General features: G+C 36.7%; 1 protein-coding gene across 3 annotated transcripts in view; it reads left to right on the plus strand.

Annotated features, from left to right (window-relative positions):
- The window catches only part of zgc:152904 (uncharacterized protein LOC767777 homolog), a 181,155-nt gene that overhangs the window by 154,198 nt on the left and 11,957 nt on the right, over positions 1-15,000 (plus strand). For all 3 annotated transcript variants that reach the window (XM_043246036.1, XM_043246053.1, XM_043246046.1), the window contains exons 9-14: positions 1-85; positions 3,794-3,981; positions 4,858-4,954; positions 7,698-7,871; positions 9,747-9,860; positions 10,337-10,458. The exon at positions 1-85 is cut by the window's left edge and continues 66 nt beyond it. In XM_043246036.1, coding sequence (XP_043101971.1) covers positions 1-85; positions 3,794-3,981; positions 4,858-4,954; positions 7,698-7,871; positions 9,747-9,860; positions 10,337-10,458 — 780 coding nt within the window. The remainder of the gene's footprint in view (positions 86-3,793; positions 3,982-4,857; positions 4,955-7,697; positions 7,872-9,746; positions 9,861-10,336; positions 10,459-15,000) is intronic.

The raw sequence follows: 15,000 nt of genomic DNA on the forward strand, positions 1-15,000 counted from the left end.
CGACTCTCAGACTGGGGCCGATTCGACTGTGAAGCTCTCAGCAGGATCGGGGGCCATCAGAAGAGCATGTTCCTGGATATCGAGTGTGAGACGCCCAAAATGCAGACAACGACTACAAATATACAGTAGCATTGTTTTCAGGGTAGCCTAGCAACTACTCAAAACACTTCAGTAACTATACTCCCTAGCAAACACCTAGAACACCCGCATAGCAATACCCCAGCAACTACTCTGAACAACTTAGCAACTTAGCCTGCCCTAGAACGCCTACAACACCCCAGCTACTGCATAGCAACACCCTAGCAACTACTTAAAAGACTTTAGTAACTATACTCCCTAGCAAACACCTAGAACACCCGCATAGCAATACCCCAGCAACTACTCTGAACAACTTAGCCTGCCCTAGAACACCTACAACACCCCAGCTACTGCATAGCAACACCCTAGCAACTACTTAAAAGACTTTAGTAACTGTACACCCTAGCAAACACCTAGAACACCCACATAACAATACCCTAGCAACTACGCTGAACAATTTAGCAACTTAACCTGCACTAGAACACCTACAACACCCCAGCTACTACATAGCAACACCCTAGCAACTACTCAAAACACTTCAGTAACTATACTCCCTAGCAAACACCTAGAACACCCGCATAGCAATACCCCAGCAAATACTCTGAACAACTTAGCAACTTAGCCTGCCCTAGAACGCCTACAACACCCCAGCTACTGCATAGCAACACCCTAGCAACTACTTAAAAGACTTTAGTAACTATACTCCTAGCAAACACCTAGAACACCCGCATAGCAATACCCCAGCAACTACTCTGAACAACTTAGCCTGCCCTAGAACACCTACAACACCCCAGCTACTGCATAGCAACACCCTAGCAACTACTTAAAAGACTTTAGTAACTGTACACCCTAGCAAACACCTAGAACACCCACATAACAATACCCTAGCAACTACGCTGAACAATTTAGCAACTTAACCTGCACTAGAACACCTACAACACCCCAGCTACTACATAGCAACACCCTAGCAACTACTCAAAACACTTCAGTAACTATACTCCCTAGCAAACACCTAGAACACCCGCATAGCAATACCCCAGCAAATACTCTGAACAACTTAGCAACTTAGCCTGCCCTAGAACGCCTACAACACCCCAGCTACTGCATGGCAAACACCCTAGCAACTACTTAAAAGACTTTAGTAACTATACTCCCTAGCAAACACCTAGAACACCCGCATAGCAATACCCCAGCAACTACTCTGAACAACTTAGCCTGCCCTAGAACACCTACAACACCCCAGCTACTGCATAGCAACACCCTAGCAACTACTTAAAAGACTTTAGTAACTGTACACCCTAGCAAACACCTAGAACACCCACATAACAATACCCTAGCAACTACGCTGAACAATTTAGCAACTTAACCTGCACTAGAACACCTACAACACCCCAGCTACTACATAGCAACACCCTAGCAACTACTCAAAACACTTCAGTAACTATACTCCCTAGCAAACACCTAGAACACCCGCATAACAATACCCCAGCAACTACTCTGAACAACTTAGCAACTTAACCTGCTCTAGAATGCCTACAACACCCCAGCTACTACATAGCAACACCCTAGCAACTACTTTAGTAACTATACACCCTAGTTGACACCTAGAACAATCTAGTAACTGCATAGCAACACCATAGCAACTACTTAGAAAACTTTAGTAACTACAAACCAGTAAATTACTAAGTTAACTAGTTAAAATAATTGCATTCTTAACTTGAATTACAAATGGCTCCTTTAAAAATATAGCGCATTACTAATTGTTTAAAAAAAAGGTTTTTATCAAAATAATACAATCGCATCAATTATTCTTAAAGTATTTAAACGGCCATGGCTACATTTAAAACCTAGCCTGTTAAATTTTCATTTTCCATAGAATTGTTGTTTAAAGTATTGCATCAAAAGTAAAATTACGATCAATCTGTGGCAGTAATTATTTAGTAATGCATTACATCCATTTCTCAGTGGCCTTTTCAAAGTGCCTCTTAAATATTTTACCCCACAATTTTGTCTTGAATGGCCTCAAAAAAAAAACAAAAGTAAAAGAAAATAAATAAAAAGAATAACCTCCACGGGGCTAATTATGGAAGGAAATCTTCCCTAGTAATTAATTCCTCAGGTTCTTATTAATTTCCAGGTCTGTCTCCTGAAACGCCAGCACGTCGTTGAGGTCACTTGTTTTCTGTGTCTCTTTTCAAATTCTTTTGTCTGCATTTCATTCATTAGGATATCGTCGCACGTCACTCGTTTTTTAACAGAGCGAATGCCGCATGCGTCACGACCGAACCGATGCGATGAGATGCTAATAAAGCTCCTCGCGTCCCTGAACGCACGCGCTGACCTTGACATGGAGTGTCTTCACGTCATGCGCTTAGAGGTTCACGGCCAGCGTGTGAAAAAGGGCGTAGTGAAGAAGCGTGGCAGGAGGCAGCCGAGCGTTACCGGACGCTAATGAACTCATTTATTTAGCACAGACTCGTCTCTGCGCTGCTCCTCAGACGTGACGGACGACCCCGCATCGCTCGCTCTAATGGAAGCCTTCTAGTCGACGTAAAGAAGGAATAATGCCGTATGAACGCAGACGCCCTCGGTGCTTAAAACTGAAGCTTCTGCGAAAAATGCATTTGGTCTTTATGACTCTGTTTACTGTAGACGCGTCTGACACATAATGGAGTGAGACTGTAACGTCGCTCCTTGTTGCAATCAATACTGCTCTTCTCTGAAGGCTGTGTTATGTACATGATTCACATCAGCATTCATCACTGCATGGAAAGAAATTCAAGCTGCTCAGGCTGGGGTTATTTTATTATAGATATAACAGTTTATAGATATAGCTTGTCATTAATGTTGTCGATGAATTAATGAATAAATAAATAAATAAATAAATAAGCATTATATATATATGTGTGTGTGTGTGTGTGTGTGTATATAATGAAATAAGTATATTTTAAATTCTTTTATTAAATAAAATAATTTAAAAATTTTATTTTAGTTTTATTTTTGTTATTATATATATATATATATATATATATATATATATATATATATATATATATATATATATATGATTTTAGGAAAAGTGTGAGTAATTTGTGTTATTGCATTTATTTCTTTTAGACAACAAAGTTTTTATAAAAAAGTTTGTTATTTTAATACATCAAGTTTTTCAGGTAGATATTTTTTTGAAATATTTTTTATTTCATTTAAAGTAATGATAACCATATTTATTAAGCCGTGATGGAACACGTTTGAGAGGGCTTTTATTTTTAATTCCATAAGACACTGGTCTAGGCTAGTCTACACTAAAAAAAAAAGATTAGTGCTTAATTGACAAAACCTGAGAAAGTGAATCATAAAATAGTCAAGCATTTCACAAAAAAAAAGTGTGTACGCTTTTAAAAATAAAGGTGCTTCGCAATGCCGTAGAAGAACCTTTTTGTCTAAATGGTTCCATTAAGAACATCTGAAGAACATTAGGTTTCACAAACGCTTCTTGGTGGTGAAAATAAGTTCTTCAGATTATAAAAAGGTAAGGAGTAGTTTCTTGTGGAGCCTTTATGCTTCTTCTATGGCATTGCTGTGAATAACCTTTACTTTTAAGAGTGTAGATGTTTGATGAGCTAGATTTTGAGGACCTTGAACCTTCTAAATATCCTATTTTTATCGCTTTCCTTTATGAGTGTAGACGTTGCCGTCTGTGCGTTTCTTTCTCCAGATGCGCCGAAGTTCCAGAGCAATCAAACCATCTTCTACTCGTGGGAGGGAAACCCGGTGAACATCAGCTGCGATGTGAAGTCCAATCCTCCGGCGACCATGCTGTGGAGACGAGAGCGCTTCACCATCTCCAGCCAGGGAACCAGCAACATCCGCATCCACAGCGCAGACGGACGCTCGCTTCTGGAGGTCTCAGTACTCTACTCGCTCTCAATTCTGTTTTGCAGCCGCTTGACCTGAGAATGAAGGTGGTTTGTGCTGCTCATGCACTGACTTTTAATACGGCGCCTTTAAAATTCAACCCCTGCGTGAAATTGAGCTTGTGTCGCTGAAAGCGAGCGTCTTCTGAAGAGTAAGATGCAAGTCTTTAGTTAAGTTTGATGCTGGTTTAGGGCTGGCTTAAGTAACGCTTTGCAATAAGGTGCTATTTATTACAGTATTTATGTTAGTTCATAAAAATACAATAATTCAATGTTAGCTCATGCTAGCTCACGGAGCATTAATTAATGCTAACAAACACAGCTTGCCATTTTTATAATGCATTAGTAAATGATTAATAAATTAGTAAAGTATTAGATTTTACTTAAAGGTATAGTAAAAGTTGCGTATATTATATTTTATATTTGAAATATATCTGCATGGTTTTTAAACAGATTTTAATATGTATTTTCAGTTGTGATTCTAGTTAAAGTTTTAGCTGTAAGCTTCATGAGTTAACACTGGTTAACATGGGTTAGTAACGTGAACTAAGAATGAACAACACAGCGTTTCAGCATTTACTGATGCATTATTAAACTGATTGTTAACATTATTTAATGCACTCTGAACTAAAAGCATAAACAAAGCATTATTATGATTTTTTTTTTTTATATATATAATAAATGCATCGTCTGTTTGTCCGTGTTAGTTAGTGCAGTAACTGATGTTAACAAACGGCACCTTATTGTTCGGGGTCATATCTGTGCGTTTCTTTTTATTAATTTTGCATGATTTCTCTGGTGAAGCAGGTTGGCCAGGGCTTTTTTCTGGTGGTTCTGCTGACCTCTGGTTCGTGTCGATCTGCAGGTCACTCCGGTGTCCGACAGGGATTTCGGACGCTACAACTGCACAGCCAGAAACAACATCGGCGCTCGATACCAGGAGTTCATTTTAGCACAAGCAGGTCTGTGTCCAGAATACACCTGGTCTTTGTGGGACGTAGACTAGACCTCCACCAAGAGATACCTGAAACACCCACTACTCTATAAGTCAAAACATCCTCGGTCTTAAAGGTTAACATTATTAATATCTGATGTAGATTCTCGTAACATTGAGTTAAAATTTTATTAGATCAGCATTCTCGCATTTATTTTTTTTTTTTTACTTCATTAATAAACATTTTTATAACCTTTAAATCACGTTTTAATCACAAGAAAATGCACATTTTAACATTTTAAATGCTCATTTCTTAGAATAAAAAATACTTTTTTCCAAATGATGTCACAATTTGTTTGAAAATAGAGTTAGTAGAACCTTTTTCTTTTATTTTGAGATGCTAAATTACAATTACAGTTTGTTTTTCATATATACATATATATATATATATATATATATATATATATATATATATATATATATATATATATATATATACATATACATATATTTTTTATTATATAAGGCAGGTTGACCAGGGAACACTTTCTGGTGAAACTACTTATTAATATCAATAATTAAAAATTAGAAACATTTTTCTAACCCAAATTTGTTAGCATTTCATGTTGACTATAAGGATGTTTCTAGACCTTATTTCTCTGTTCTTTGTGTAAACTAGTTGTCTTGAGCAGAGCACTGATGTATTATTGAAATTTTCCATAACAATATGTCCTTCCCATCTGGCCTCTGCTAATTTAACTGAAGCTAATCTTGTGTAGTGCTGCGTGATTTACTAGAGAGCTCGCTAATATACCAGAGTACTGTCCCCTTTACTGTAGAGCTGCTTAATATGCCATGAAGAGCTGCAGTTCACTTCAGAGACGACTTCATCCAGACAGAACACACACACACACACACACACACACACACACACACACACACACACACACACACAGAGACACACACACACAGAGACACACACACACAGAGACACACACAGAGACACACACACACACACACACACACAGAGACACACACAGAGACACACACACACACACACACACAGAGACACACACACACACACACAGAGACACACAAACAGAGACACACACAGAGACACACACAGAGACACACACACACACTCAGAGAAACACAGACACACACACAGAGACACACACAGAGACACACACACATACACACACACACACACAGACACACACACACACACACACACACACACACAGAGACACTCACACACACACACACACACACACACACACACACACACACACACACACACACAGAGACACACACAGAGACACACACACACACACACACACACACACACACACACACACACACACACACACACAGAGACACACACACACACACACACACGCACACACATACTCACTCCCACACACACACACACTCACTCACACTCACTCACTTACACACACACACACACACACACACATAAATCCTGCATTCAATGCATAAAACATCAAGCAATCCAGAAGGTACAGGGTGCAAATAATAAGCACAAATATTAGATTTTTTTTTTTTTTTACATATATCCCATAGCTCTTTTATATATTTTAAATGCCATTTTCTGAAAGTGACATTTTGCTCATTTAGCAAACTAAATATCTCTTCTTTTATCCATTGCTTCGTGTGTGATATTTCTGGTAATTGCTGGGGACTTTTTGAAATTCATTTATCTTTGACATTTTGGGGTCCTTTTGATCTTAAAAAGGGCAAAGACATCTTCATTTGCATGCACCGAGCGTTTTATTGAATATTTTGTTAAATAAACAAAACGCTGCCAGTTAGCAACCACAGAGCTGCTGATCACGTAACGCTCGGGATGTTTTCTCTCAGGTCTGTGTCACTTTTTATATACGCTAATATGCAAATGCGTGCATGTTTAATTCAGCGATGAATAATTAGCATATTTTCAGCTTTTCGGTGGGTAAAGACACATTACTAATCACCGCTTTCATGTAAACTACGTTTCCAAAAGTTTTTAATAATTCACTTTTTTTTTTTCTGGTCGTCATGGCTGCATTCATTCAATCACAAATACAGTGAAATAAAATAGTTTTCAAAATGTCTGCTTTCTAAAATGCAAAAAAAGAATGATGCCTTTGCTACAGTGTTGCAAAAGATAAAAAAAAGTAAAATTCCGAAAATGCTGCGGAATGTTCCTTGAGCAGAAAATCGGCGTATTAGAATCATTTCTGAAGGATCATGTGATGCTGAAAAATCAGCTGCACATCGCAGAAATAAATTACAGTTTAACAGATATTCACGTAGAAAGCAGATGTGTGAAATAGTAATAATATATCAGAATTTTTACTGTATTTTAATCTAGCAGAGTTTAATTATGAAAGCAGATTAAAGGCACGCTCTAAAGATGACAGAAATGGCTTTATGGCAGCGTCTGAAGCGTTTGCTCTTACAGTGACGGATGTCTTTCCCGATCGGAGCGATTCGTCTTCAACAGGAAGTCGAGCCGCGGCCTGCTTCCTGTGTGAGCGATGGCTCTCGGCTCTCGTCGCTCGCAAATGATGATGCATTCTGGGTTTCTGCAGTTGATCCGATGCTCTGTCATCTGTTTATTTCGCATCTGCGATGAAATGAAACGAATGAAGCGGCCGGTCCCAGGCGCGCAGCATGTTCAGAATGAAACACTGACTTTTTAGCGAGTTAAGCACGCGGTTATTTGTTGAATTACCGATGCTGTGGTGTGTGTGTGTGTTTCCTGGCAGACGTCCCGTCTCACCCGTACTCGGTTCGGCTCAGCGCCGTCTCTCAGCGGCTGGCCACCGTCTCCTTCATGAAGCCCGACTCTCACGGAGGAGTCCCCATCAGCTACTATCTCATCAACTACAGAGACACGAGCGTCCAGGACTGGAGGAGCATCAGATCACACGCCGTTCAGAGTGAGATGCAAGCTTTCTTGGGATTAGACAGTATGCAACAGCGAGAAAATCAGCTCCAGAGTTGTCAAAATGAGCTTCTTAGCGATGCATTCTGTCACCATTTTATTATAAGTTTAATTGTTTTTCAGATTCATTTCAGTCAACGTTTAATTAATAACAGCATCGGAATCAACCTATGCATTTTGACATTTTAATAATTTATTGTTTATTTATTTTATTCATTTTTAGCTCATTTCAGCACTTTAAGCTTAAACCTGTCCTAAATAAATGTGGAAATAGACGTGCTGCTAAATAAATGTGACGTTTAACAAATGCAAATGGATGAAGCGTTTATGGGATTCAAGGAAAGAAACAAGACGCTGAAATCTATTTCTATTGAGCAGCGTCAGATGTTTCTATCCTCAGAACAAAAGTAACAACAGCGTTTAATCAAAGGAAGTGCGTGTTCACCGTCTTCTGTTTTTCCTAAAAGCCATTATCGCTTCTCGGAGCGGGATCAGGATGTGTCGACAGTCGTTTCCATTACGTTCGGAGCATCTAAACACGTTTTTATTTGCGGCGATAATGGCTTTAAGGCGTTTGTTCATTAAAGAAAATTCAAAATTTGCATTAAGCCCTTAAATAATGCTTTTTGCGCTGAGTGTGATGTAAAGCACTAATAACCAGCCCAAAACGTTAAAGAGCGTGTAGTTATTTCCCTCGGCTCCACAGAGCGTCGTGCGTCGCAGAAAACGTGACACAATGAGTTCAAGATCAGCCCAACAAGGGAAATTCTATGAGACGCCGCTTTAAAAACGTCCTTGTTATGGTCTCAAACTCAAATTTAGAGCATAATTACTCCAATTACATCCACATTCTCTTTGTGGATTTTTAATTAAGAACTCAATGTTCTTTGACTAAGTACAATAAGCACGCTCGTTGAGCCGCTTCATTTTTATTAGGGCTTTCTTCGTGTAAATGAATGACTGCAATCACTGGCCAAGGTCTCAGATTTGCTAAAGTATAGGGTTTTAATGTAAAATACATATTAAGTGGAAGATGTATTGAGTGATTTCAGAATTATTACAGCCTCGCGGAGAGAAGTTATTATTGAAAACCAAGCTGATAAATCAGAGAGACATCCTTGAGCAACCACATTTATCAGCATCGTTTTATTGATATTCTGAATTAGCTTATATACATATATATTTTGGATAAATTCTTCCCCTAAAAATTTCTAATTAGCTTTTATTTCTTTTCATTTGAGTCATTTTTGTGCTTTTTCATCAAATATTTAAATTTTGTTATTTCAGTTTAAGTTTGATAAATGTTTTTACATTTGTTAAGTTTGTCTGTTATTTTATTTTATTTATTTATTTTTTTTATCTTGGTAAATATTTAAATGAACTATTTATTAATTTTTAATTCAGTTTTAATCGTTTTAGTACTCCAGGTTAAAACCCTTTCATTTCAGTTGATTGGGACTTTTTTGTTGTTTGTTTGTTTATTTGTTTTTTACTTTAATCTTTTATTTACAATTTTTTGTTTGAGGTTTTTTCATCTAATATTTAGATTTATTTTATGTAAACTTCAGTTCAATGAATGAAAACAATTTGTCTGCAGTTGTAGTTTTAATTAACAATAACAATAATCAATAATAAATAAGTCAAATGCAGGATAAATCTCTAAAATAAAAAAATGCATTTAATATTTACTGTAAATGCTGTTATACTATTAGATGATTAATATTAATATTCTGAATTAGCTTTTATTTTTTTGTTTTCTTTTTATTTTCTTTGGAGATAATTGCATCTCATTATATTTGATTGAATTAGCTGTCATTTTTGTGAGGTGTCATGATGTTTAGTGAATGTCCGTGTTTCTTCTTCTTCTCAGTGGTCCTGGCTAACCTGGAGCCCAACACCACGTACGAGGTGCGAGTGGCGGCCGTCAACGGGAAGGGTCAGGGAGACTTCAGCCACACGGAAAGCTTCCAGACCTTACCCATCCGTGAGTCACTTTCAGCTGGACGTACGGGACCAAACAGCGCTCACCGAGCCGAAACCCAAACGATCCAAAACGCAGCTAATGCGGGAATATTGCGAAATAGTTTTTACTTGTAAAACAGCCGCTTTCTATTTAGATATCTGTTAAAACGCAATTTGTTTTCTGCCGTCAAAGCGGCATTTTCGGCATCCAGTGTCCTTCAGAAATCATTCTGGTTATCTTCCGTGTTAAGAAACAGTTTTTCAGGATCCTTTGGTGAATAGAAGGATTCGAGGATCAACGTTTATCTGAAATAAAAAGCTTTTGTAACGTCACACTATGTTTGTGTTTCGCTTTGGCCCGTTTTGACACGTTTTCCTTTGAAATAGTAAAAAGTGTTTTCGTGAATGAATTCAGGCCTGGTGAGCAGGAGAGGTTTCTTTAAGAAACGGTCCCGTACAGTCGTGTTCTTCAGGTTTCTGGTGGTCTGTGTTCCTCAGGAGAGCCGAGTCCTCCGACGGTCCACGGTCAGAGAGGAGTCGGGAAGGCCTACAGACTCGGGCTCATCAAACAGGACGACGGCGGGATGCCCATCGTCGAGTACATCGTCAAGTATAAGACGGTGCGTACGTGAACTGAAATAACATACAAATACAGTAAACATTCACAGAAATTTAATTTAAAAAACATTTGTAAATTAACATGTTCTGAAATTAAATAACATGAAAATTAAATAAACATTAACAGAAATTTAATTTAAAAAAATATAAATTAACATGTTCTGAAATTAAAAAGCATGAAAATTAAATAAACATTAACAGAAATTCAATAAAAAAAATTAATTAACATGTTCTGAAATAAAATAAAAAATACAAAATGAAATTAACATTAACAGAAATTTAATAAATAAACATGTTCTGAAATTAAATATGAAAACAAAATAAACATGAACAGAAATTCAATTAAAAATTAATAAATTAACATGTTTCGAAATAAAATAAAAAATAAAAATAAACATTAACATTAACAGAAATTCAATAAAAAATAAATAAACATGTTCTGAAATTAAATAATATGAAAACAAAATAAACATGAACAGAAATTCAATTAAAAATTAATAAATTAACATGTTCTGAAATTAAATAACATAAAATAAAATAAACATTAACAGAAATTCAATTAAAAATTAATAAATTCAATAAATAAAATTATAAAAATTAAATAAAATGGTCTGAAATGGTAAAATAAAAAAAAAATAAAATAAAATAAACATTAACAGAAATTCAGTAAAAAAATAAATTAACATGTTCTGAAATTAAAGAACATGGAAATTAAATAAACATTAGCAGAAATAAAAAAACATGCTGAAATGAAATTATTAATTGAAAGAAAATCTAATAAAAACGTTATCAATCATTTTTAATGCAAAGTTGCCAAAGCATCATTTCTCATTAACTTGATAGACACAATAAAATAAAACTGAAATAAAAATATATAGATTACAATAAAAATATATAAATATATAAATTACAATAAAATAGAAATATTCAAAATGCTTCTAAAAATAGTATTTTAAAAAAATTTATTTTTAACTTTATTATTTTGTTTTAGTAACGTCTGTGCCTTCATTGTGCTATTGCTAATACCTTTTCTATTTAAGAGTAGAAGAGTATTATTTATTTAAGAGTAGAAATAGTCATGTTGTGAAACGTTATTATGATTTTAAATAACTTTTTAATGAAGGATTTCTGAGGGATCGACTACACTTTGAGAAATAAAGCTAGAAACGCTGTCACCGAAGCGGTTTTCAAAAAGGACGTGTTTGTACCTAAGAGCTCATTTCCCTTAAAGGCACATATTAGTGCACATATTTGAACCTAATAGGTAGAAAAGTGTACCTGGTGAAAAGGTACCACCTTAGTACCTTTATTTCTGAGAGTATAGAGTAACGATGGAGAACATTCAGCTTTGATCGCAGAAATAAGTAGCACTTTACCAGATATTCTCATGGAAAACAGCTATTTTAAATTGTAGTAAAAGTTTTGCAGCCTTGACGAGCAGAAGAGCCCCCCCGACCTCCAAAAGCATTCGAAATTGTAATTATTTCAGGCTTTTGACCGTCAGCGCGGGCGACTGATGTAAAGCTAGTGACTCACACAACACGGTTTGCTCCGGGCGGTTTCTGCATGAATCCCTGTGTTCTCTGCTTCCACCGGAGGATTTTAGTCTTCTCGGTCAGGTGAAATCACAAACAAGCCTTTATATGAGCAAAGACGTAAACCCAATAACAACACTTTAATGTCAAAGATGCTTGAAAGAAACTTTAGGGTTGTTACGTGTCCGAGGGCGTAAAATTTCATCTTACAGTAGGGGTGGAGAATAAACGTAACGTTTGGATTTAGTCACGTAGCAGTAGATCACGGACGAATGATGAGTCAGAGCTGCTTTTGTAGACAAACATCAACGCCTCGAATTTTATGCAAGCAGCTACTGGTAGCCAGTGCAGATGAACCATGTAGACAGAGAAGAGAAGTGGTCCAAGAACTGAGCCCTGAGGCACCCCGGGGGTCACATGGTTCAACCCGGACACCTGACCTCTCCGAGTGACCTTCAAGGACCTTTCCGAGATGTTCCTGAGATGCCCTGAGACTGACCGGAGGATCCGGCGGACGGGGGACGCTAAAAACATTGAAAAACTGCTCGAAAGGATAGATACGTTTACAGTAGAGAGCGTAGAGACTGTGAGTTCGGTTCATGGGTTCTCCACGCGCTCATATTATAGTCCTCCGCGGTGTATTTTCAATTAAGACGTTTCTTATTTAGATGTTCAACCGCAGCAAGTCCATTGCACTTGATATCATAATGAGCAAAACTCACCAGGAACCTTATAATCGCTCTTAGAAACGTACACTGAATATCATATCATTTTTTTGTCTTGACTCATTCGTTAAAGAACCAGCGATAAATCCATCCAGTGTTCAAAATAGCCTTGACGACTACTATTTTAAACCCCGTCCTCATTGGCTCATCCTCGAGTCGTTCCAAACCGCTGTGAATATCTTTGTTCATGCCGAACACAAAGGAAGACATTTTGAAGAAAGTGTGTAGCTGTGAACAAAAATGGCGGCCCATTTCTTCGAAATATCTTCATATTATAAAAATGCATACAGTTTGGGAACTATTATCGGATGCACTGTTCCTTTAAAATGCTCCCACTGCAGTATATTGTTTGTAACGCACAGGGGTGGTTTGTAGTGGTTGAGTTTGCACACGCGGTGTTAATGAGAGCCGAAGCTAGCGTGTTTCCGGCGGGTCGTCCTGCTCTCGCTCACGCCGCGGCCTCATTTGCTTAAAGAATAGAGAGAGACGCGTGAGAGAAGCGCTTTGAAGTGGCTCCGTTCTCCACGGAGAAGCAGCGGGAGGCCGTTCGCCGTGACTTTCCTCTCCGTCACGGATATAAGGAACAGAAAGAGTCACACTACACCTACACTAACCTCGCTTCGTCCTGCTTTCAAGCCTGTTCTCTGACCTCTTAGCGTCTGGGTTTTTTCCACAGTGCGGTTGAACTCATTTAGCAGTACTGTAACGCAGTAAACAAGAACATTTGATTAAAAAATACAGTAAAAATTGTGAAATATTATTGCAATTTAAATAAGCGTTTTTTACTTGAATATCTGTTCAGATGTAATGAATCACATTGCTCCAGTCTACAGAAATCATCTGAAACGTGCAATAGAATTGATTTCTTTATTAACGGTTCGGGGGAGATTGGATGAATCGGCACAATGCAAAAACTGTTTGTTTTTGTTTCATGCGAAACAGTCGTTTACAGAAAATATTTAGTTTCTTTCCTTTCTTTCCGTTCGATCAGTTTTAATCCAAAATACAAATTTACAGTACATTATCTTTTTTTTCTTTTTTTTTTTTTTAGCAGAATGATTTCATTTTTGTCCATACAATATTTCTCACACACACACACACACACACACACACACATATATATATATATTTATTGACTTGTTGTATACAAAAATATTAATTAAAAAGCAAAATAATATATATATATATATATATATATATATATATATATATATATATATATATATATATATATTTTTTTTTTTTATTTATTTATTTATTTATTTATTCCATAATTCTGTTGTGTGTGTGTGTATATATATATATATATATATATATATATATATATATATATATATATATATATATTATGACATGGCATAAGAGATGTTTGTTTAATTGTATATAATTTATTCTTATATCAAATAATTTGTTTATTATTCATTATTTGAATTCCTTTATTAAAGTCTTTGTGTTGCTTTAGGGAATAATTTGGAAATGCAAGTAAAATCTCTTTTAAAAGAGACAGAAATAGACTTAATTTTCACGCAAAAGAATTGATTACGAGAAGCGCTCGCTTGTTTTTCCTGAGATTCTGTGTTTAGGGCGAGTGATCAGTGTGTGTTTCTGTCGATCTGCCGGGAAAAACACAACATTAACAGACGAACGTGTCCGAGAGAAACAAGGCTGCCGTTCATTCCCAGGAAAATAAAAGACATCAGACACGCAGCAGTGATTTCAATCAGGAGATCGACGGCACACGCTTGACCTTAAAGTCTCATGAACACCTCATAGTGAGCGTTTAGTTTTATGTATATTGGCTTAACCTTAAAACAACTTTCTTTTCCCAGTTCTCCATTAATAACGGCCGTCCTCACTCGACGTGTATGAGACGTTATGGGAGTGAGATGGGTTTCATTCCAGGTCGACTTTAAAAGATACGCAAAAGAGAAATTAAAGGACGCTATTATCTCCGTCAAACAACGCAAATGTGTTTCGGTGAGATTGAGGTTCAGTCTGCAAAGCCTCATGGGAAGTGCAATCTCTTTAAAGTCCTGAAGAAGAGCGGATACTTCCAGACAGACTCTAAACTTTATCCCTCCTTTAGATCTTTTTTGTTCTCGGGTTTCGTTCACTTTCTATTGTTTTTGATGCGGTTCATCAGACTCCTGAACTAATGGAGAGAAATTAAAAATAATGTCGTTACTCATCCGCTTCATAAAGACTTTTACAATTCTTGGTCTGACGTAAAATTAAATAAAAAGAAATGAAGAAATAAATTAAATGAAATTAAACAAATAATAAA

The sequence above is a fragment of the Puntigrus tetrazona genome, chromosome 1 (genome assembly GCF_018831695.1).
Source record: "Puntigrus tetrazona isolate hp1 chromosome 1, ASM1883169v1, whole genome shotgun sequence".
NCBI classification, from domain to species: domain Eukaryota; kingdom Metazoa; phylum Chordata; class Actinopteri; order Cypriniformes; family Cyprinidae; genus Puntigrus; species Puntigrus tetrazona.